This window comes from Neltuma alba, unplaced genomic scaffold, assembly GCF_004799145.2.
Source record: "Neltuma alba isolate B1F8T4 unplaced genomic scaffold, ASM479914v2 tig00011447_pilon, whole genome shotgun sequence".
Classification (NCBI taxonomy): Eukaryota; Viridiplantae; Streptophyta; class Magnoliopsida; order Fabales; family Fabaceae; genus Neltuma; species Neltuma alba.
The window spans coordinates 141,613-167,584 of NW_021636127.1; the positions used below are offsets into that span (position 1 = coordinate 141,613).

At 36.2% G+C, this 25,972-nt stretch overlaps 1 protein-coding gene and 1 long non-coding RNA gene across 2 annotated transcripts; both read right to left on the reverse strand.

The window, feature by feature from the left end:
• Positions 1 to 8,619: 8,619 nt before the first annotated feature.
• LOC114713691 (uncharacterized) lies at positions 8,620 to 10,123 on the reverse strand. Its single transcript, XR_003737367.1, has 2 exons — positions 9,880 to 10,123; positions 8,620 to 9,022 (listed from the first exon to the last, which is right to left on the reverse strand). It is a non-coding gene; the product is annotated as an uncharacterized LOC114713691 (long non-coding RNA).
• Positions 10,124 to 22,788: 12,665 nt separating this feature from the next.
• LOC114713696 (uncharacterized) lies at positions 22,789 to 24,582 on the reverse strand. Its single transcript, XM_028898366.1, has 3 exons — positions 23,958 to 24,582; positions 23,365 to 23,817; positions 22,789 to 23,012 (listed from the first exon to the last, which is right to left on the reverse strand). Exons 1-3 carry the CDS (start codon positions 24,580 to 24,582, stop codon positions 22,789 to 22,791), a joined length of 1,302 nt encoding a protein of 433 aa, XP_028754199.1.
• Positions 24,583 to 25,972: the final 1,390 nt, after the last annotated feature.

Here is a 25,972-nt window from a genome sequence, read left to right on the forward strand (position 1 = left end):
AACCCAAATTTTTATTTGGGTCATTAAAATTTTATAAAATGACTCTAATACCTATTTTATTATAAATCAAAAGAGAATTTTACATTAACATATTTTATTTCACAGTTAACATATCTTCATTTTAAATTAATAATTTTCTGCCTCTATAATATATTTGTAATAAGTCTTTGAATAAAACTTGATTACAATATAACTTTAACAATTAATAAATTTAATTACGTAATTAATAAGTTTCAGTATTAAATTAACAACTTTATAACCTCATAACACTTGCAATAAACTCTAGAATAAAATCTTATCACAATACAACCTTGAAAAGTAGCATATTACATTTCTTAATTAACATATTTCAATTCTAAATTAATGATTTTCTGTTTCCAAAACATACTTGCAACGAGTCTTTGAATAAAAAAAATAGTCACGATACAACTTTAAAAATTAACAAGTTCAATTACACAGTTAATACATTTTAATTCTAAATTAATAACTTGAAAATGATAGGAAAATTTCACTTTTCACTTTTCTAAGTTTCTAATGAAAAGAATATTAGAGCCATTTCAACAAAATTTAAAACCCTTTTTGTGTCATGTGACCTCATTAGAGATTTGATAAATTCAACGATCTAAATATGAATTTGAGTTATTTAAGTATCTTTTAAAGAAATTTTCTCAAATAAATATTATGAAAAGTTATTGGATTAATCCTTGTAATTAAAAATTAGTTTCCAAGATCAAGTCTGTTTAGAAAAACAACCTCATCAGTGCATAAAATTACATGCTTTTTTTTTTTTTCCATTTGATGGAACTCATAAATTTCATACCTAAACGGCAAAAGGATCCGTATGATCTGGTTTGGAAAGAGCCTGAAATCATCCTCACGTTTTTTCTTCCTTCCACGCTTGTGTGCAGAGCAGAGCCAAACAACTTCTGCCAAGAGGGTATATAGAATTTTTGTTTGCTCCAATCAATGGTGGTTCAATATCGCATGGGATACCCGGGGAAAAAAAAAAAAACATACTAGTATATTCGTATATAAGAATTTCATACTCCGCGCTGCTGTGAAACTATAATCACTTGCCGTTCCCCTCCATCATCTGCGGAGAGTGGCATGTGGAGGTATCAGCATCTAGCAGCGCTCTTTTATTCTTCACAAAATTGAATAAAAAATTCATCAAAATTAAGAGTTGGGAACCAATCGATAAATTATTTTAGACATTAGTGTTGTGCTCCCTGACTGGTCCGTGTGCCATCAACCAAGTTGCGAATCTTGTCGCCTTGATGCTCGAGGACATAGGATACGGACCCATAGAACAGATCCTGTTCGAGTAAGGTCATGGCCGGGGGCTCCCCTTTTCGAGCTTGTATACTGCGGCTTTGGTTGCATTTGAACCGATGTGGCATTTAGCCGGCTTGGTTTGTCATCCGAAAAGACAAATCTGCCCATCTATTTGCGCTTTTAGTTCATAAACTTGATGGCAAATACGGGATTCGACCGTGAGAGAGACAGAGAGTGCTGTGTCAGTATCACTACGCGTTCGGAATATTCTTGTCCTTTTGCTCAAAAGTGTTCCAAAAGCAGAGAGTCTTCCTCTGAAGGCTTGATTTGGGTAATATTACGGTTCAGACTTGCGAGGGTTCACCCCAAAATAAATAACAGAAATAGTTGCAAGATCCTCTCGTAACAAATAGATCATGAAATTGAGTAAATAATCACAAACTTCAAGTATTAACTTCGAAATTCATATAAGGTATAGTACTCCTTCGATCCTTAATATAGAACACAATTATTAAATTGGTTTTGGTCCTAAATACAAGACCCATTTATCATATTTATCAATTTTATTTAAATTACCCTTATGGATACTCTTTCAACCATAATCAAGTAGAAGAGGAAGACAGGGTATTAAGAAAGCCGATCATGGTATTTTAGAAAAAACGTATCATATTTCTTATAATTAACTAATTTACCTAACTTTCTTAATCTAATCAAATTAGTTAAATAAGTTTTATATTAAGGACTGGAGGAGTATTTTGTATTGTGGCTGGAAAACAATAAAAATGTGTTTGGTATGGGGGGTTGAGAGGAGGAATTTTGCTCCCCTCCTCTTGTTGGGCAGATAAAAAGTTTAGAAGGGGGAGGGAAAATTTTCTAAAATTTCCCTTCTCCTTCTTACCCTCTCTTCCAAATACGACAATTTGAAAGAAAAAGATAATATTTTACCTTGTCCTGCCTCATATGTCCATAATTATTTTTATTTTCCTAAATTATCCATCATGTTTCCTTTTTCCGTTACCTTCGGCGTAGTGCCTATTCTTGGCCCAATGCCCACACTTCAACTCCATTGCCCTCACTCTTGACTACTGTTAGAAGATATTCATTAAATTTTAAAATATACGACCAAGTCACCCGTTAAATTAAATGTAATTATCAGGAGAAAAAGTCTTTTTTCTAATTACTCTTCAATATCCTATCCCATTTAACAAAAAAAATTATGTCGAAAAGCTTGAGGACAAGCAACAACAGAATTGCCTGGAAGATATGCCTTTTATAAATAGATTGCATCCTATATGATTTCTTGACCCAAAAAAAAAATCAATTATACATGAGAATTTACTTGGTTATATAATATTTTCTGTCATTGCAACTTTTGGATTTTTTTTAACCAGTATTTTCTGTTTTTTTAACAGGTAAATTGCTCATTTTGGTCACGCTATGGTTTTGCCGTGCTTAACAATGTTCAAGCTCACAAGATTACTTTTTGTTTTTAATAAGAACAATATATATAATAAAAAAGTACAACAAAATCAACGCCTGTTTCATAAAACAAAGACATCAAAGTTCAAAAAGAAAGAAATAATATCCGAAATACATAATTGAAAACCAAAACAAATTAAGGTAACAGGATCTTCAGGAATGACATTTAAATGAACAAGAGATTGTAGCTTATTATGGTAAGAAGTATTCCGTTTTTAACTGATAAGAAATATTCCTTTCACTTTACTTGATAAATAAGATGTTCAGCACATAAGATTACCTCATGAATTTAGTAGTTATAATTTTTTTTACCTGAAATGTAGTGGTTAAAATTGATTGTTTAAATTTTTTTTTGGGTGCATTTTATAGGCGTTTATAGAGACATTGGAAGCCAAAGTATATTTTTTATACAACTGGGTTTGGAATTTTATGATAAAGAACTTCTAAAAGATTTGGAAAAGGACGAGGGAATGGAAAAAGAGGCAATTTATTTCTCAAGTTTCTTCTAAATCTTTCCGAAATGAATATTCTTTTTATTATGGAATTTAATTAGCAAGAATATATCACCACTTAATTTTTTTAACAAAGAATCATCTTATTAATTTTCAGAAAAGATTACAAAAAGTCCTCAAAAGGAAACAACATATAAAACTGTACAAGGGAACAAAGCAAAACAAAGAAAAAGAAAGAGCAAAGTTGAAACAAAACAAATAAAAACAAACAGTAATGAAAACAAAACATGAGCCATCCGTTGGATCCCACCCCTCTTCTTCCGGCAGTTGCAAGAATAAAGATGAATTAAAAATAATTGGATAATAATTACAATTACAAATAAATAGAAGATCTGTTTTGCAACCCAACAAGGCCTTAACAAGTTGAGCATATAGCGAAAAAGTTGACTTGGAGTTTTTTTCCCTCAGGGAGAAAAATAAGGCAGAATATATCAACCATGATATTTGTTTGTGCGCAATCACTACAAAAAAAACACGCAATTAGTGACAAAATTTTTATTTAACGACATAATTAGTGATGGAATTTGTTCTGTCACTAATTGGATTAGTAATTAGCGATGGAATTTGAGCGACGGAAAAATTCTGTTACTAATTTGATTTTTGAAAAAAAATTTAAAATGCCACATGGCCCCTCCACTAGTCCACCTCATTGTCGGTGATGACCGCGTGACCATCTTCATGTGTCACTACCACCTCACTTCTACCTGTCGCGTGTTACCACCACATAATTCCTCTTCAAAGTGACTTTTCCATGACTCAAACTCAAGACCTCGTTTATGCGAACGTGCGGCTTTACCAGTTGAGCTGCAATGAACTTGTTAACTTATTATGTAAAATTAAATATATATATATATAATATTCTTTTACACAAACAATTATATATACATATATATTATTAAAAATTAAAAATAAACTACATGATGATTTTAATCATAACTATTTTAATGACAAAATAATTTTTAAATATTTGTTTTACTATTTATTTTATAATGTTTTATTTTTTTAAGAAATATTTTTAATATAATTTTAATTTTCAATGACACTACTTTTGACCTTTAAATCATAAATAATTTTTTTTCATAAATATGTTTTTTAAATTTAATTTTTTGATTAACATTGATAAGATATATAATTTAGTTATATATTTATTATATTACATTATAATATATTATCTATATCTGTTTTATATATTTGATGAAAACTATTTATAATGAATAAAAAAAATCTTGTTATTCAAAAAATAGCTACCATAATAAAATCTAATAAATTATTCCATATAAAAAAATTAAATGATTTGAATAGATTATGATAAACAATATTCTTCTACTTATATATGTATCTTATATAACTAGCAATTTACCCCGCGCATCGCGCGGGATGAACCCACTCTAACACATCAAATAGATACATACTAACCCACGTGCTTTAAATATAATAATGCAAATCCATGTGCAAATAATATACAAAAACATTATCATGACATCATTGACCATCAACAGCATGTTTTGATCATCGTTTGAATATGAAAAAGTGCATTGGAAAGTATAAAATGTGAGTTAGTGGTATCGTTAGAGATGAAACATTGTTTGATCATCTTTTTTCTATCCAACTTTTGGAAGGGGAAAAAAAAAAAAAAGCTCAGTGCAGCAAAAGTTAAACTTCCTAGCTTTTGCCATTTTACAACATAGAGAGAGAAGATAAAATGAGGATGAGAAAAAAGATAAGGTTATTTAAGTGGGTTTCATCTTGATCCAATAATTTGATTTTTTTAAAAAAATTAATTAATGAAATTTAATTAATTTAATTTTATGATCTCTTTAAAATATTTATGTATATCATTAGATTTCATATACATTAGTTTATAAGTCAAGCAAATTAATTTGAAGAAAAAAAGATAAATATAAATACTTTACAGTAATTTATTTAATTTATTTAATTTTCTCAAATTAATTAACTAAGTCTTATATATTTACTTACGAAAAATTAAAAAAATGTCATTCCATTAAATTAAAATATTGAATTGAAATCATACAAGACTAATAAGTCAGAAAACTCTTATTTTAGCTTTTTATTTGTACACCTCTTTAATTAGCCAAAAAGTAATGCAAGTAATTTGATATTGATATTTAGGAGGAGTTTAAAATATCTTAATATTTTGATGTTTTACCTCATTGCAATGAGCACAAAACATTAAAAAAGGATGTATCATAATATAATTAGTTTGCACTTTGTTTGTTTGGATATTGTTATAGTTTCACAATGATTATAATATGATCATGAATTGCGTAACAATTATAAAAAAGAGGAAGCGTTACGTACCATATCAAAAGAAGTATTCTTCATTCGAAACGATGAACATTAAGTACTAAACATCATTTAAAAAAAAAAAAAGCCTTCTTGCACGGTCCCGTGCAATACACGTGAGAATGATTTTTCTAAACGGCAATACCCTTCTATGACAATAATCATCACCAGCAACCATCCAAACCATATAATTATGCTTATAGTGCTGCCAATTCTTGCATCTTTTTTCATATCTTATTGATTGGTTTGAAATAAAAAAAGAATCAGACAGATGATATTTAAGATCAGAACGAAAATTGAGCCTATGGAATTGACCAATAAACTTTTAAAAAAAAATAAGTCAAAATGAAAATTGAAAGAAAAAAAACAAAAGTAGGGGAGTTATCAGCTATGCTAATCTCCTCCTCTCCAAGCTGGGGTTAATAAAAAATTTGCATGAGCCAACTTTACGTGGGAGACAATCAATCTGAAAATTCTAAGGGCACATGACTTGGAAATAAAAAAAAAAAAAACACAGGCAGGAAATTATAAGAAAACACTGAACAATACCACTTCCACAACCTTGGTATCTGTAACGTCCTAAAACGCATTAAGAAATATAATTTCTGCCACATGTTATTTGTTTACGAAGATGCAGCAACAATAATTCCAACTGACTAAATTAAGTCGATGAAAAGAATATCATGTAAGGTTAATATTCTTCTCAACTTTCCATGATGCATGCACGTCAATTACTAATTAAAAAAAAAATCTCAACATTTATGTATGCAGTGAAGTTTTGACGACATCAAGTTGTAACCAACTTAACCAAGTATATATCACACACCACATCTACCTTAACTTACATACTCATTCTTACATATAATTTCTGTATCAAATTGATATCTTAGCTACTGCTTAATTCACATAACATTTTCATAAACATATCAATTCCAGGTTTCATATCTTGATCTGATATGCTCCAAATATTAGTGTATTCCATCTTTTTTCTGGCGGATCCAGATCTTCTATCTCCGATTGCTAACACAATGGCCAACTATGAAAAGTGTCAAAATCTCTAGAACTATAACGTGACTACTCAAACTTCCTACTGAGCCTACTATCCAGACAATTGATTCGAACAGTCACCAAATACTAAATCCTGAGTCCACCATATTAAAAGACTGAACATTTTGCTGGTGCTTCAAAATGGTCTCACATCTTCACACAGCTCAAGATGCACAGATGAAGGCAACCAGGAGCTTCGGAATGATATCTTTAAGCTGAATTTTTTTTTATCATTGTTCCACAACACCCAGTAACTTGCCTGAAAACACACATCCATTGGCAGACTATGAACCATAATGATGACCATGCCTTCACACCACTCAGTACAATGATAAAATCACCAGGACTGGCACAAAAACATAGATTTACTAAACCATCAAGAGTCTTTTATGTTTGCTGGTAATTTACATTGGTTAGTCCTTCTTTGCTCCTTACACGCACAACCACACTTTGCATGTCTTTTTCAACAAAAGAATATAACTATTCCATATCAACTTTCATGACCATTAAATTTGATATTACAAGAATTAAGATAATAAATCAGTTACCGCATGAAGTCTATATCCGAAATTCTACACAATATATCTGTAATAAATAGTAATGGTTTTCTTAATATAATCCCATGTATTCAGTTGTGGTATATAATATTTAGTAAAATAATCTCATCAGACCTTAAGTCATCTAATTTTATTAAGTCCACCCTCACAAACTATAGTGTTCATATTCTATTGTGATATATCACTTCAATGCTCATAAAACATGATCCAAAAATCACAAAATACTCATATGGAAATGCAGTGGATGTGATCACTACCATGGTACTACGTAAATATAAATAATGACAAAACAATTTCAATATGAATAAATTAAACCAATACAACTGCGATTACTGTTGGACAGCACTGAATAATATGTTCATAACACTCTACATAAGCTATGATAGTAACAATTGCATTTGATTAGATCATAACCATATTTAATTAAAAAGACTAGAAGAGTATGTCGATAATTTTGATTCAATTACATCCATATATAACACAAGCTAAACATTTAGAAATTCAGTAAGTTACTATTATCTATAATTCACTAAACATAATATCTTCAAATATAATTTGGTAAATGCGTGTGGCAGCAAAATGCACTTCAAATCCTAAGACAGACACTCATGTTTCACATCTTTTTTTTTTTTTTTTTGCTGTAATAACTTCACACACATGCTTCCGAAACATAACTTATCCTGCAACTACAATCATAACTTATCCTGCAACCACAAACAGCTTTTTCCACCTTTTACTGCAACTTAAACAAATATAAAGAATACAAGCAGCCTACCTTCCTTCATTTCACATAGCAAGTAAGGTCAACTTATTTTCTAAAATCCTGACATAAGACGCAATTTGGCACGTTCAATAAAGTGGAAAAAAGGGACTAAACATTGACTGAAATAAATAGTGCTTCAGATAAAGATTGTTGATTGCTATTGCATATGCCTTTCCCACACGCCTCCTGCACCTTCATGATCCCAAAAACTTGTACTAAATTTTAATGACCAGGGTCCATACATTGTGCATCAACCTTCTCGAAACTAAGTTATAATTACAATAGCTATTTTGTGATTATAATCTTCCATTAGATGGCTGAAAAAATTTAATGGTTAACCTAAGCACAAAAAATTTAATAGCAACATATTGGCACAACTAAAATCAACTTTACACCAAAAAACTGCTTTCCCATCAACTTTACATACATACTTGTGTGCATGTTTAAAGAAATGATAGTTTGAAACAAAAAAATTAACTTGACACCTTTTATTGAACTTAGATTAGTTTATTGAAAAACTAAGCAAGACATTGAAACAATGATAATCATATCATTGAGAAAATGTAGAATGCAGAGAGAACATCATGCACTGGGGACGTAAAGTATAATATATATATATATATATATATATATAAAATGTGGTTATCACATTTGATCGCAAAAATTGCTTGACCAAAATAAATTGAAATGAAAGAATTCTTTACAGATTTATATTGATCAAACCTGTCTCACAAACACATTAAAAAAAGTATACATATGAAACCCCTGAAAATCTCGATTAGTCTCCATAAATAGTTTTTTCTAGAAAGAAAAGGAAAATGCTAGCCACAGTTTATTGAATTTACGGCCTAATATCTAAACCTACTAATGCCTCCACATCATTTGAAACATAACGATCACAATTCTGAATTTATGGACCACCATAGTTTTGATAGAGTTGGAATGTGTTGGCAATTGGCAAGCCAAGATCCCACCCAAGATTGAGGATCCTTCTGCTGTAAAATTTTAGTGATCGCTGATGTAATTGCATACCAAATGTAAATCTCTAGTCTCGCTCCAAATATATAGAATCATGAAATAAGCATCTGGATAATATCATAAATCTATATTAGATAATCAAGAAATACAGCAACTATCCCCTCAAAACATGAAGAGGAATGACCAGAAAGCTGATCATAATGGCAAATAAAAGATTCTTCCTCTCTAAAGTTCCTGGAGAAAAGGCTAATTCAACTACCAACCTATTAGCAATGCACGCTCAGCCACTCTTATTCCCCAGTGAATGATATATTGAAAGTTGTGTTTTCGATGTGCCTCTATGCTTGTGGATGAAAATGGTTGTCAAATCCAATGTACCTCCAAGATTATGGTCCTCTTTTTTGCTATTTTGTTGACAAAGTTTAATTCCACATGAAGGAAGGTTCTGATACTAAAAACTCAAATTTTGAGAGGTATAAAAAAAAAACAAAACAAAACAACACTCAATACCATAATTAATGTAGATCCATGACCAGCCAGCTCATTTTCAGATCCACATCGGCTCCTCACTTAAACTATTGTTCTCTGAACATTATTTTATGAGTGGAAGTTATGGAGAATGATGAATGAATGAAAATTTTGCAACAGTTAATACAAATAATTGCTTGTCATTTCAATTTATTTACGTGCACTTTTCAAACTTCCTTCACACCATATGTGCATCACACAAAGCATTTTAATAAATCATTTAAGTATTGTTGTTCTTTTCTTTTCCTTCCTTAAAATTTTTTTGTTGAAATCAACGACTTGAGGGTTCCAAAAATCATAACCGATGAGAACCATGAAGCATAAATAGATAAAATGATGGGAAATATAGAATGAAGAAGAATAAGATAGAATAAGCATGGAAGAAATGGAAGGGAAAAAATGCTTGCGATAAGAAAAGAGCATGGAGAAATCCCACCTTTAAAGCAAAAGTAGCGAAGTTGTAGGTCAGAAATAATCAGCCAAAATGGAGATGAAGTTGAAGACCCCTCTAGTTGATCTCTCAGCCACCGAAGAAGCCTGTGAAGAAGAATAAATGAAAAAGAAAGAGAAAAATAGATGGGACAAGGAGAGATTACAAATACAGAGGGTGAGAGCAAGCATTATAAATGAAAAAAACATTCTCCCTTCAAAAGAGGAGCAATGACTTGAGCAAAGGAGGGACTGAATGAAGCTTCCAGAAAATTTTCTCCGCCGGTCCCTCACCGGCATTGGTGATGAGAAGAAGAAAATGAGGGGAAAAGAAACAAATTAATAGAGCCTCAATTTTGAATTTGAACAGAGGAGTAGGCGTAGTAGGTGAAAAATATGACAGATGAGAACAACCCCGTAAGAAGGAAAAAAATGAGGGAGCCATATGCGAGCTGGCACTGTTCATACGCTAAGCTGTTACTGTTCATAGAACAGTATTTTGAGTGAGGAGCCGATATGGATATGAAAATGAGCCGGCTGATCATTGATTTTTATTTATTATTGTAGGAAAATGGGCCAGTCCACCCTTGGTGGATTGGGCCCAAGCCCATTAAATTTGGGGCTCTAATGCAAATAACATAACCTGTGGGTCTTAAATGGTTATTTGCAATTTTTTTCTTCCAAAATATGGATAAGGACAAAGGGGGCGGAAGTTTTATTTTCAAGAGATAAAATCAGTTTGAAAAACTGATTTTTCTAACCGGCTTGTTTTTCCTCCCGCCTGCGTCTCTCTTCTCTTCCTAACAAACACAAAGTGCATTTGCTGTGAATGTTGATTCCCATTCCATTACCGTGATCGGAATTCCGTGCGTGGCTATCTGAATCTGAGATTACTCGACACTTCAGGTATGCCCGAAACCCATTATTGGTATCAGAGCCTCCTCTATTTCTTCCACTGCCCTGTTTCACCTTCTGCGTTTTCATTTTTTTTTTGTTGTGTGCCTCACGGTTTGGCACTTCATTCCCACTTCAGTGATTTGCTCTCAGATATTAAGTAAATCTTCTCTTTATATTCAGCATGATAGTTGTTTATGATGATTCTGTGTTATTTAATAGTTTTTTTTTGGCTTCCATGAACGTCGGATGTGAGAGTTTTTTTTTGTTTGTTGTCTCCAACAATTATATGATAGTATTCTGCATGGGAGATGACCGAAAACAATTAAAAACATCTGAAAAACGGTAAAAATGTAGGTTTGGAAGCATGAAATTCATGACCGGTACAGTTCGTTCTTGAGCCATTAGAGTTTTCGTTTCTGGGTGTCTGAAAAATGAAGTTTTTAGGCTTCAAAAATTATCCCATTGCGTAGAGCTCAAAAAAACGAAGAAAATGACACCAAGAACGCGAAGAACGGACGTCGGACGGAGGAGATACGGGGGAGAGAATAATCCGGGTCCGACGGACCTGACCCGCGACGGAAACCGGGTCGGTCAGACCCGGCTGGAGGTTGAAGACAACCTCCAGCCCCCCCAAACGATGTCGTTTTGACGTCGTACAAAAAAAAAATGAGGCGGGGCGACTGAGTTGGTTGGGCTAGCTTGGTCCGGATCCGGATAGGACCGGACCAAGCCCAACCCGAAAAAAACAAAAAATATATATATAAAATAATAATAATAATAATAAAATAATTTATATAAAAAATTTTGCCAGAATTGCCACGTGGCGCGTGCCGCCACGTGGCATACCTCTTCGACACGTGGACACCACCACCTGAAAGGTGGTGGCGCGTGCGGGCCGCCGAACGGCGCGTGTCCTCAGCGGCCGGCTCCATGGCGGCGCGTGACGTACACACGCCGACAGCGAGAGTGGGCGAAGTTTTTTTAAAATTTTTCGCTAATTCTTCCTTCTAGGGCCGCGTGTAGGCGCGTGAATGGTCCAATTGGGGTGTGGTTTGTCTCTAAAAATCCCTAAAATTAGGATCTTTATTTTAATATATAATTTGATAATTTTAGAGACAAATTTAGGATCCATTTATGAGTATTTTAGTGCGTTTTCTAGTGTTTTTATGTGGATAAAAATTCCAGAATATTCAAAATAATTTATATTATTTTGTTCTAGGTGAAAATGGAGCAAGAGGCTTCTAGTAGCACTGAAAATACCGATCATGGTTCATTGGAATATTCATTCTTAGGTGATGGAATTTCAGAACATGAACCTGAGGATGAGGATCCTGAGGAGGACCCTGAAGAGGTTCCTCAAGAAGACCCAGAGGAGTTAGTGGATTCCGGACCTGAGTCGGAAACTATGTTCCCCACTGAACCCCTCCCTATCGCACCTCAATTAGTCTATAAAGATCCACGGGATCTCCCTAATGAAATTGAAGTTGAGGAAGGAGAAGAGGTGAACCAACCTTTGACCCCCGCATTAGCTATGAGTATAGCTGAGACAGATGCTGCAAAATTGACAAATATAAAAGGAATCAATGGCGTGCTCGCGAATTACATCCAATACATGACCGATAAGAAGAATACCGAATTCTACCTTAAAGTTATAATGGAGTACATAAGAGCGATAAGGGTTAGAGGCAGACCTAAAGGCAAACCCATAAGAAAGTCTTACTGGATTTGGGCCATAGAGCTAGTATCCTCCTTTATGAACAAAAAACGCAAACTCAGGAGCCTAAGGAAAGCAATGCTTAATTACCTTTATGTGCATATCAAATAATGTAATATTTACATATGCTTTATTAATATTTGTTGTATTAAGTTTTTTATGGTTTCATGCATTGTAAACAGACTAAATATGTTGTTTCATTTAATGAAATTACTTGAATTGTTGTTATATGATTATCTTGTGAATAGTATGTGTATGCTTTTTATAAGTGGGAGCTTTTAGAAGATAAGACTTCTAAGAGTCATAATTTTTTTTGAAGTGCTTATATAAAATCCTTGATAGGAAATAATGTTTGTTGCTTGTATCTGTGTGATGGGAGGTACAAACGTATGCTCTTGATCATGGATCTTGCAGCATCATTACTTTCTGATCAAGGATGATATAAGTACAAGACATTGTATACTTCGCTGTGCTATATATAACTAAGATGTTCTATGGTACGTCTCTTTTAGAGAGAATGTAGAATAATGTGGGATAAATTTGCTTCAGAACTGAAAATGGCAACCAAGAACATAATTGCTGAGCTTAATAAGGGAGAAAAGCTCAACGGGGATAACTGGGACATATGGCACCGAAAGGTTCAATACATCTTGGAGGAACAAGATGCGGTTGAACCTTTAACCACTGCAATGGTCGAGCCTGAAGTTGGGAATACGGCCCAACATAAGAGAGACCAAGAGGCTTACTTGGTGTGGAAGAAGAAAAACAGCATAGCAAGAATTACGCTTCTGAGTGCCATGGCTGATGACATTATGTGCGAGTTTGAGAGGCACAAAACTGCACAGGCTATTAAAGGACAAGTTTGGTGGTACTTCTACCACTAAACTTAGAAGGTTGACGATTAAGTTTGACACCTATAAGCTCAAGCCAAACAATCCAATGAAACAACATTTGAGAGAGATGGCCAACATGATCAGAGAACTTAAGGAAGCAGGCCATGTCCTGTCTGATGAACAACAAGTGCAGGCTGTTATCAGATCGCTTCCTGCTAGCTGGGAACACATGAAAGTCAACTTGACCCATAATGAAAACATCGTTACTTTTAACGATGTAGCCAAACACTTGGAGCTGGAGGATGAACGTTTAGAGGCTTACAAGACCTCTGGACAAGCTTATTACACCGAGGATGCCGGTACTTCCCAATCAAGGCCCGATTCCAAGAAGGGCAAGAAGTTTCAAAAGAAAGGGAAGAAGGGTAGTCCTCAATCCAAAAAGGGAAAGAAGCAATTCAAGAAGAAGGGAAAGAAAGGTGGGAAGAAGAAGCTAGACCTGAAGAAGGTCAAATGCTTCGCCTGCCAGAGAATGGGCCATTTCACACGTGACTGTTCAAAACAGGCTGAGAGCGAAAAGGTATTAGTGGATTATGTGAATTCACATGTTTCATATGTTTCTAGTACTGTTTTTCTAACAGAACCTGTTTCTTCTTCTTGGATTATAGACTCAGGCTCCACAGACCACGTAACCAGGGATCGAGGATCCTTTATCGAGTACCGTCGGTTGCCGTATCAAAGCAAGTGGCTTTACATTGGGAACAACGCGAGGATCGAGGTTAAAGGTTTGGGCACCTGCAAATTTACTTTGCGTGGTGGGAAGACCTTGATACTCCATGATGTACTTTATGCTCCTGACATCCGACGGAACTTGGTTTCTGTATTATGTCTGTTAGAATTTGGGTTTAATGTAAACTTTCATGGTAAAGTTGCAGACATTTTTAGCAACTTTGTTCTTTATGGTTCAGCTTTCCTGTTTAAGAAGTTCTTTGTTTTAGATATTGTTGGTGATTTCAATAGTAATGAATGCTTTGCTGTTTCTTCGAATAACATTGACATAAACACCTGGCATGCTAGACTAGGACACATTAATCAAAATAGAATGATTAAACTAGCAAAAGAAGGATTGTTGGGTGCCATTCCCAATATGGAAATGTCACTATGTGAGAACTGTCTAGCTGGTAAGGCAACAAGAAAGCCTTTCGGTAAGGGAAAAAGGGCTGAAACTCCATTGCAATTAATCCATTCTGATATTTGCGGTCCAATGAGTGTGAGGGCAAGACACAGAGCTTGGTATTTTATTACCTTTATTGACGATTTTTCACGATATGGTCATGTCTATTTGATCTCGCATAAGTCTGAAGCTCTTGAGTGCTTTAGACGATACATAAATGAGGTAGAGAATCAAATGGACAGTAAAATTAAAGCATTATGAACTGATCGAGGTCGTGAATATTTATCTGATCAATTCAAACAGCTCTGTGAAGAAAAAGGGATAATTAGACAACTGACTATCCCTGGCACTCCACAACAAAATGGGGTTGCTGAAAGAAGAAACAGAACTCTTTTAGACATGGTTAGGTCAATGATGGCTCAAGCAAACCTGCCAATTTCTTATTGGGGTGATGCTTTGTTAACGGCAACCTTCATACTTAACCGTGTACCCTCAAAATCAGTCGCTTCCACACCCTACGAGTTATGGACAAAACGCAAACCAGATCTAAGCATCTTGAGACCCTGGGGGTCAATGTCCATGATGCTTCTCATAAGCATGGGAAGTTGGGTCCCCGAGGAAAGAAATGTATCTTCATAAGGTACTCTGAACAATCAAAGGGATACGTTTTCATAGGTGAAAAGGAAGATGGAACCGTGACTGAAATAGAATCAAGAGATGTAATATTCATTGAGACTGAATTTCCTAATAGAGGAGATGTTGACCGTACCGTTTCTCTTTATGAAACACAGGAACAAGACAGTACAGAACAAATTAACAAACCAGAATCGTCTAGGTGTGTCAATCTGAGTGGGAGCCAAGAAAGGTCAACACCAAGACCTGAACAAAGAAAGAAAGATAAGCAAAAAGCTCCCGTTAGAAGGAGTAACAGGGAAAGTGTTCCCAAAAGACGCTTTCAAATAGAAGGCGAATCTCTCTTAGTTACTCCAGAAGGGGATGATGAGCCTCGTTCTGTACGAGAAGCCTTGTCAGGTCCTGCGAAAGATGAATGGATGAAAGCTATGGAAGAAGAAAGATAAGCAAAAAGCTCCCGTTAGAAGGAGTAACAGGGAAAGTGTTCCCAAAAGACGCTTTCAAATAGAAGGCGAATCTCTCTTAGTTACTCCAGAAGGGGATGATGAGCCCCGTTCTGTACGAGAAGCCTTGTCAGGTCCTGCGAAAGATGAATGGATGAAAGCTATGGAAGAAGAAATGGACTCAATGAACAAGAACCAAGTTTGGGTGTTAGTTGATCTTCCAAAAGGGTGTAAAGCCATTGGGAACAAGTGGGTTCTCAAAATTAAAAGAAAAGTGGATGGATCAATTGACAAATACAAGGCTCGATTAGTGGCAAAGGGATACATGCAACAGGAAGGAATAGATTACGAAGATACGTTCTCACCTGTTGTGCGTTTCAATTCTATTAGACTTATTTTGGCAATAGTAAACAGTTTAGATCTAGAATTACATCAGATGGATGTAAAAACTGCATTTTTGAATGGTAATCTGGATGAAGAAATCTATATGGAACAACCATTAGGTTTCATTGAAAAAGGAAAAGAAAATAAAGTTTGTAAACTCAAAAGGTCCATTTATGGATTGAGGCAGTCATCCAGACAGTGGTATTTGAGGTTTCACAAAGCGATAACCTCATATGACTTCCAAATGATAGAGGAAGACCACTGCGTCTACATTAAGCGATTTGAGGGTAATTTTGTCATATTATCCTTATATGTAGATGATATACTATTAGCCGGAAATAGTCTAGATTCGGTGGTGGCTATTAAAGAATGGCTTTCGTCGAATTTTGAAATGAAAGACATGGGTGAAGCAGAGTACATACTTGGAGTTAAGATCCAAAGAAATCGTTCAAAACGAATCCTCTCTCTTTCACAAGAGAATTATATCAACAAGATTCTTGAGCGATTTAACATGAAAGACTGCAATCCCATGAGTATGCCCATTGCCACTGGAGTGGCTTTGAGTTCTGACATGTGTCCCAAAACCGAATCTGACAAAAAGAAGATGGAAAGAGTTCCATATGCCAGTGCTGTTGGTAGTCTGATGTACGCAATGATGTGTACAAGACCAGACATCTGTTATGCAGTGGGACTGGTGAGCAGATTCCAGTCTAACCCCGGTGAAAAGCATTGAAAAGCAGTGAAGAGGATCTTGAGGTACTTAAAGGGAACTTCCAATTATGCACTGTGCTACGAAGGAGGTGACCTGCGTCTTGTTGGGTACTCCGATGCTGATGTAGGCGGAGATGAAGAAGAACGAAGATCAACTTCAGGTTATACCTTCTTGCTCAATAATGGCGCCATATGTTGGAGTAGCAAGAAGCAAACGTGCATTGCCTTACATTCAATGGAAGCTGAGTTTGTGGCATGCACTGCAGCAGTGCAAGAGGCTTTATGGCTGAAGAGATTTATAGAACACCTTGGATTTAGAAACGAGAGTACCAGTCCAGTGATGGTATACTGTGACAATACTACAGCCATAGCCTATACTAAAGATCCTAAGTATCACAACAAAACCAAGCATATTGACATCAAGTATAATTTTGTTAGAGATTACATAGCACAAAAGATTGTTACTGTACAATATATTTCAACCAAATGTATCGTAGCAGATCCTCTGACAAAGCCAATAGGCGAAAAAGTTTTTAAAGAACATGTACAAGCCCTTGGCATACATAAAGTGTAATATGAACGCTTCATTAATGAAATTGTATTTCGTTATCACTTTATGTGTTTGTCCAAAAGTATACAATGTCTAGTATGTCGTACAGGTTAAAAAGGTTGACTCTCTCACACGGGCAACCGCCTTTGACACTCAGGTGGAGTGAACAAAGATGAGACATTTGTGTTCACCAGTAAAGCAGCAATGAATGCTAATATGGTAGAGAAGAAACACAAACTTTATGTCGCCTTGACTAAAGTGTAGCAAGTCAAGATAAGATCCACGTTGATAAAGTTGGATCAAAGTTTGGAATCCCACTTCCATAATACCTGTAGCTAGACAAACAAACTCTTCAACATCGACGTCATAACAATGAGCAGAATTGAAGAATTTGGGTTTAGATACTGAGTGTGTCTGGACCTAAGTCTGTACGGTGTTAATAATAAATCTAAATCGACATATGCTCTTATAGTAAAAGAGTAACACCGTAGCATGTGTTTCATACCACATGTGCTGAGAGAACCGCAAAAGGGAAGCAAGTGAAAGATCCCTGCTTCATTGCTGTGTGAGTCCCAGGGAGGAATTATCCTCCTATTGGTGTCCTTTGACTTTGACAATATCATGAAGATATGTTTCAGTGACTGCTACTTTGGCATATGTCCTATGGTCATGATTGATGCGATCTAAGGTAGTATGTTAAGAAAGCGATTGATCCATTTCAAAGTGATGTTTGGGCGAAAGGAAGATTGACTGTGATATACACACCTATGCTAGTGTCTGTGACATATCCCTTATGACATTTTGTGGTCGTAAGTGTGGATACTAGACATAAGAGAAAGGTAATCTGAGTCAACTTTTGACTCGAGAGGTATTAGATTTACCATGAAAAAGTGTATATAAGTAAATCTAGGACATCTGAGGCATAATTTTAAAATTCACGCTACACAAAAGGAGAAGGTAACTTGTGCTGGTCCTATAAAAGGATTTCTAGTACAGGCACCTAAATGAAGACGTCATGCCCACGCGGTCACGGCAAAGCACTAAGTATGAAACTAAGGGGAGGCGAAGAGACGAGACCCTTGACACCTAATCCACCAAGTGTGAGTGGGAGATGTAGGAAAATGGGCCAGTCCACCCTTGGTGGATTGGGCCCAAGCCCATTAAATTTGGGGCTCTAATGCAAATAACACAACCTGTGGGTCTTAAATGGTTATTTGCAATTCTTTTCTTCCAAAATATGGATAAGGACAAAGGGGGCGGAAGTTTTATTTTCAAGAGATAAAATCAGTTTGAAAAACTGATTTTTCTAACCGGCTTGTTTTTCCTCCCGCCTGCGTCTCTCTTCTCTTCCTAACAAACATAAAGTGCATTTGCTGTGAACGTTGATTCCCACTCCATTACCGTGATTGGAATTCCGCGCGTGGCTATTTGAATCTGAGATTACTCGACACTTCAGGTATGCTCGAAACCCATTAATTATTATAGGTCGAGTTATTTTCTTAAAATCTTCTGTATATACCATTTGTATTGGCAATGAAGACCAAAATCAATTTATATCATAGATATTAATTATATCATGATTAAATTTCATTGTTTAATGATTGAAATTCAAAATTCACTTCAATATTGGTTTAATTTATAATCATAAATTGAAGTGTTCATATAAATTTATTTTTCGGTTTTGAATTTCTATCATATATATTACATGTTTTAATATATTGTACATTTGATAAAATTATTTCTTTCTTATATCACTTCGTATAAGAAAGTTATCAGTATTCTTGTTTTATTTTTAATTATTTTAATAATCAAGAGGAATTGATTTTAATGAAATATTAAACAAGTTTTTTAAGAAATTGTCTTCCTATTCTCAGTATGTATCTAATGACGACATAAATGATGATGATACCTTCATTAACTCCAACTCTACAAATATATCAATTTATTTTACAATTAAAAATATATTTAAATTATTATATTCTTCATTATATTATTATATAAATTATTGTAAGATTATAATATAAAATAATGAAATTTAAAATTAGTGATGGATTAGCGATGAAATTACGATAGAATAGAATTACTGATGAAATTAGTGACGGAAACTTCTCTGACAAACTAATTCCGTCACTAAAAATTTTATAATTAAAATTAGCGACATAAATTTCTGATAAAAAAATTTTGTTGCTAATTCCATCACTAAATATTTACTAACGGATGAGCGACGAATAGAAATTTCATTGCTAATCTGTCACTAATATTAGCGACAAAAATTTTTTGTTGCTAATCCGTCGCTAAATTTTCGCTAGTAATTTGTCAGAAATTAGTAACGAAATAAATTTTTGTTGCTAATTCTATCAGAAATAAAGTATTTTTTTCTAGTTAGTTAATTTGTCCAAAAGATTCCACGCCACAGGAAAAGAACAAAACAAAGCAAGCTAGAGAATTCGACGCGAGAATTTTCTTCCCCGTAAGTTATACGTTTATTGGGAAAAGAGACAAGACATTCATTCTCTCTTCAACACTATCACCAAAAAAAAAATCACAAAAAAAAATTGTACCTATAAAAACACTATCACAAAAATCAGGAAAAAAACCTCAATCCAGTTGCATGTGTGGCTTTTAAGTTGACAGGGAGCGGGAAAAGAACATGTTTTGTCGGAGTAAAATGTTCTACTGCCATTTGAATTTTGTCTTAATTACTTAAATCTTTCCTTTGTCTTTAAAACATGCACTTAAAGGCCGGTTTGAATTGGCAATACAAAAGATAACTTATTTTCAATTTGATTTTTAAAAAAGTTAAATTGTTTAAAAGTTTGATTGGTTAATGTGATTTATATTTGTATTTACTTTTGTAAATAAGTCAGTTTACAAAAGTGGAATTGTTTAGATTATTATTAAAAAAGAAAATTTAGCAGTAAAATGATTAGAAAAGACATGAATTTTATTAAATAATATATATAATTTATTCTCTCTCATATGTGATATTCTCTGATTATATTTCCTCATATATTTTCTTTTATCCTTTGGAAAAATCGCAAAAAAAAAAAAAAGACCGCTGAAATAGAAAAATTACACACAGGGATTCATTTATAAAAACTATTATCAAAACCTATACTATTGTTGTTAACATACCAATGTTGTCATGGGTCTTTATTTGTAATTTTTCTATTTTGATAGTTTTTTTAAGATTTTTTAATCTTTTTTCTAATTTACTATTAGGGCATTTGTGAAACCAAAAGGATATTTATAACTTAATTATTAATTTTAATTAATTTTAACTAATTTTTATTAATCACAAATTATTTATTTGAAATTTATAATAAGAACGAAAGAATGTAGTGAATTCCTTAAAGTTGGGATCCACTTCTTTTTTAACTTCTTCTCCTTCTACTTTTCAACGCTTCTCACCAATTCTAATTTGGTTCTCTCCACAGTTGAAAAGTCATAAGCAACAAATTTCAGGGTAATTTTGTCAAAATACTATAAACTTAAAAAATAATTACCCAAATGCTATATCATGGGAACGATTTACCCATATACTACATCTTTTTTTTTGAATGAAAGGAGAAATTTATTAAAGAACAGATATTTACAATAGGGCAAGAAGCAGGAACGGAAAGCAAAAACAGAGCATCCTAATTAAATCAGCCTAAGCCCATTCTGAGAAGGACTTCTTTTGCTTGTATAACATGATTGCTTAGAGCTAATACTTCATTCACCAAGCGATAAGGGTTAGCGTTTTCCTTTCCAAAAATACTACGGTTTCTTGCTTCCCAAAGTTTCCAGCACATTAAACCAAATGTGATTGCCCAAGGGGGGTTGCTATGAGAGACGCCTAGATTCAGGCCGAGCCATTTGTTGATGGGTTGGCCTGAGAATTGAGAGTGAATTTGGGGAGGTACTATAAGCTTCCAACAAGCATAAGCCAATTTGCACCTCTGTAGAACATGATTCAAGTCCTCCTTCTATCTTCCGCAGATGCTGCAAACTTCCAGTTTGGTCATTCGCCGTCGGAATCTTACCTCATTTGTTAGCAACTTGTTACTCATTGCTAGCCATAGGAAGGTTCTAACCCTGTGGGGTCCGGGCCATTTCCATACAAGCTTCCAGCGATCACTTTCCTCATCCCAGTCAGCTTCCATGATAAGTCTGTAGGCAGACTTGGTAGTGAACCGTAAGCTACTAGTAAGGCTCCATACATACTCATCCGGGTTTGAATTATGAGCCAGCGGGTGGATGGCGGCAATCTGTTCAAGGACATGTTGAGGCAAAACACTTGCAAACTCGTCCCATTTCCAACTCCCATTACATCCCACAAAATGAATTAGTGGTTTTTCTAGGCTGATTTCATCTAGAGGCATAAAGGTCAAGTGTTTCAGCGGGCCTAGGTCCCTTACCCACGTGTCAGACCAGAATCTAATGCTCTTACCATCCCCAATTTTCCAGCTTATGCCTAAGCTTAACTCCTCCCAAAGTGGTGTCAAACTTCTCCATAGGAGGGAACTATTTTTACTTTGAAGGTTCAATTTATGAGAGGGAGTCCATCTATATTTGTGTCTGATGACTTGGACCCAAAATAGATTTGGTTGTGTAGTGATTGTATAAGCCAGCTTGAGAAGAAAAGCTGAATTTTGTCCCATCATATTTTTAAGACTACATCCGCCATTTTCTTTGGGTTGACATATCATGCTCTACTTGACCAGTGGTATGCCTTTATGCTGCTCGGTGCTTCCCCAGACGAAGTCTCTAATAGTTGCCGTGATCCGTTGACAGGTAGCGCGAGGCAACCTAGTTGACTGCATTGCATAGGTAGGTACAGTTGAGAGAACAGATTAGGCGAGAGTCATTCTTCCAGCCAGAGAGAGTGTTTTTGCTTTCCAGCCTTGGAGCTTTTGTTTAATTTGTTCTTCAATATAACCATAAGTCTCTTTTGTAACCCGGCTATGGAGGAGAGGAACTCTAAGATATTTTCCAAGGTTTTCGGCCCTTTTGTATCCCAATCTGCTGCATATGTCTATATTGTCCGATCTGCTCACATTCTTGGAAAAAAAGGTTCTGGTTTTGGCCTCACTAACCTTCTGACCTAAGGAGTTATAAAAATCATCGAGCATTCCGTTGATAAGCGCTACCTGACCTGCTGTTGTAGTGCTGAAGAGTATTAAGTCATCAGCAAAGAAAAGGTGGGACAGGGGGGCCTCCTCTACCCATTCTGATTGGTTGCCAGTTTTTCCTCTCAACTTCATATTTAATGGCTTGTGACAACCGTTCCATGCACAGAACAAAAATATAGGGGGATAGTGGATCACCTTGCCTAATATCACGTTGTGGGATAAAGGACGGAGTTGGCTTCCCGTTCCAGAGAACTTGCACAGTTGAGGACATTATACATCTCATAATAATACTAATTAAGTTAACTGGCAACCTTGCTTCAAAGAGCGTCTCCCTTATGAATTCCCAGTTGACTCTATCGAACGCCTTTTCTAGATCCACCTTGATGGCTATCCATCCCATCTTGCTAGTCTTCCGTCTCATGGAGTGGATGGCCTCTTGGGCAATAATGATATTATCCACTATGGTTCATCTAGGGATGAAGCTTGACTGGTAAGGGAGGCAGAGCAATGGCATAACAAGCTTAAGCCTATTAGCTATGACTTTGGTGATGACCTTGTATACTGTTGTACATAAGCTTATGGGCCGAAATTCCTTTAAAGTTTGCGGACTTTCAGTTTTTGGAATCAGTGCAATGAGGGTTCGGTTGAAGGCAGGATCAATGTCTCCTCCAAGAAAAACCTTTCTGACCTCTTCAAAAAGGGAGTCATCGACAAATTCCCATTAAGATTGGAAGAAAAGGGCATGTAGTCCGTCCGCTCCCGGCGATTTTAGAGGTGACATGCCAAATAAAGCAATTTTAGTTTCTGCTTTGGTGACAGGGGCAGCAAGATAATTCATCAAATGGTCAGGGATTCGAGGAAACAAACCTTTATACTAATAGGATGGGGAACTCCCATTAAGATTGGAAGAAAAGGGCATGTAGTCCGTCCGCTCCCGGTGATTTTAGAGGTGACATGCCAAATAAAGCAATTTTAGTTTCTGCTTTGGTGACAGGGGCAGCAAGATAATTCATCAAATGGTCAAGGATTCGAGGAAACAAACCTTTATACTGATAGGATGGGGATGGGCGTGGCTCTTCTATGTACAAGGATTGGAAGAAGTTTGTTGCCATTTCACAGAGCTTACTTTGATCTGCCTCCCAATGGCCTTCAGGCGCTTGTAGCATAAGTATACGGTTTCTGTGCCTTCTCACCGTCACCTTTGTGTTGCGATCACCATTTTGTATCCACTGGGATCGCGATTTTTGAAGCCAGATGATTTCCTCTCTCAGACATATATTTTCATATTCAGTTCGCAGCTCTCTTTCAAGCTCAAGATAATAAGAGGAAAAGGGGTTTCTCTCTAGAGCACGTTGGATGCCCAACAGTCGGCGTTGGAGCTTGCCTTTACACCTACCAATTCGCCCAAACGTCTCTCTATTCCAGACTTGAACTTCTGTTTCAAAGGCTTGTATTTTGTCAACTAGATTGCCATTCTGGGCCCATATGCGAGATACTAAGCTTGGGAATTCATGGTGAGTCACCCAAGCAGCAATGAATTTAAAATGGGCCCGATCGTCACCTTTTTCCTTTTCAGGTTTAATAAGTAGGGCCGATGATCACTCTGCATCCTAAGAAGGTGCATTGTGACTGTACATGGCTGGGATGAGATCCAACAATTGTTGACCAGGGCTCTATCAAGTCTCACCAACAAATTTCCACGCTGCCATGTGTATTTGGGCCCTTTGAAGCCCAAATCCAACAATCCATTATTGTGGACAAATTTCTGGAAGTGTTTGCACCCAGATTGGGTTCTACGTGTCCCCCCCTTTCCATCTGCAATGGAAAGCGTGGCATTGAAATCCCCGGCTATCAACCACGGTTCATTATCACTAACCCTTAATGAAGAAAGCTCCTCCCACAGTTCACTTCGTAGGGATGGACATGGACTTCCATATACAGCAGTGAAAAGGGCCTTTGAATCCCCAGACGAGTTTTGAATGGTTGTGTGAATAAATTGCTTGTGGTTTGCAAGAACACGAACCTGTACTCGACTGTTCCACATTAACCAGATACCACCGGAGTACCCATCTGCTTCAACATGATGCGAGTATGGATAGCCAATCTTCTTGATCACTCTATCTGCCTTAACCCCAGAGATTCGTGGTTCAACCAAAACAACAATGTCAGGTGTATAACCCCGGAGAAGGGATTTTAGAACTCTATGAAAACTGTTGGAGGCTGCACCTTGACAATTCCAGACAAAAATTGAGTTATTCATTGAAAGAAGGAATTCAATGTTCCATCTCGGATCTCTCCGAGGCTGTTTCATCCTCCAATCCTGATTCTACGGCTTCAATGAAGGCGAGTTCCTCATCAGAGTTGAGGGGGGTGCCAAGCGCCTCCGTGAGTGCCTTCATAATTTCTTCTGAGGGTGTGTCAACCTCTTCCTTGTTCCTTAACCTGATGCCTTTTATTTTAACATTTGACTGCAGTTTGAAACCAAGCTTAAGTAGGCTTTTATCAGGGGGTTTCGGCAGTTTATTTTCCTTTCCGTTCCGTGAGCTGGATATGGGCTGCGTTGATGCAGGCCCATTGCTTGAGCTGGTAGCCTTATCAATTTGTCTCAGTGATTTCCTCAAATTTTCAACCGTGACAACTGTATGGGCCGTTTCACCAAGGGTGGTGTTAGTCCGGTACTCCTGATATGTGGGTGTATCAAAAATGGATTCCTTTTCCATTTTCCTTTGATACATCTTCTTGGGGTTCGTGCCCTTAGCCGGTTTTGTTCCGTTCGACTTGCCCTCTCTTGTTTTCTTTTGTACTTCTTGGTTACTGCCAGTGGGATAGTCGGTAGCTCTAACAGTGAGGTCTCCTGCTGCGAGGCTACTTCCTTGATGCTGCTTGGTGATTTCTGGGGAGGCTAATACGTCATATCTGTTACCTCTCTTATCACCATTATGGCTAGCATTTCCTTGGGGCTTCTTCGTACCTCTTCCGCGCCATCCCCTAGACGGTACCTTCATCCATTCCCCATAAAGCTGCTCTTCATGCTCGCGTAGCTCACGCGCCTTCACCGTTGCCTGAGGAACACTCTGATCAGTTCTCACCAGGATATCCTTCACCGCGTTTGCCTGGCCTCCTTCTTCACTCTGAAGCTGCACCTCTATCAGACAAGCATATGCTAAGTGCCCATAATGACCGCAATGGTAGCAAATTGTGGGAAGACCCTCATACTCAACGAATTGGGTAAGACCGTCCAGTTTGATCATAGAGACCAACGGCTTAGTGAGATCAATCTTCACTGCCAGTCGTGCGAACCTTGCTTTTCAACTCCCTCCGTGTTATAGTCAATTTTTAGGACTTGCCCAATAACATTGCTTATGGCTCTCAGCACACTCTTGTGGTAGTAATGGTATGGAAGGCCAGGGAGGCGAACCCATCCAAAGACTTGCTTGATTTCTAGATGAATAGGCGAGAAGGAGGGGTCCCAGGGATGCACGGTAAGGTAGTGCCCTTGTACTACCCATGGTCCCCCCAACAAAGCATTTTGGTAGTCAAGCTCATTCGAGAGCTTGACCATGTAGCAACCTCCTTCAAGCTCCATAAGCTTGAAATGTCCAGCTGGTTTCCACAGGTTACATATTTTGGTATAAAGCACGTCCTGCCAG

What these genes read in the sequence shown, in the direction of transcription:
- LOC114713696 (XM_028898366.1), bottom strand. Translation starts at nt 24,582, where the DNA reads ATGAATAACTCAATTTTTGTCTGGAATTGTCAAGGTGCAGCCTCCAAC. An exon ending in TTGGATCTCATCCCAGCCAT is followed by an intron (nt 23,818 to 23,957) that starts GTACAGTCACAA and finishes TCCCAAGCTTAG; the next exon opens with TATCTCGCATATGGGCCCAG. An exon ending in CCCATCCTATCAGTATAAAG is followed by an intron (nt 23,013 to 23,364) that starts GTTTGTTTCCTC and finishes CCCTTTTTGAAG; the next exon opens with AGGTCAGAAAGGTTTTTCTT.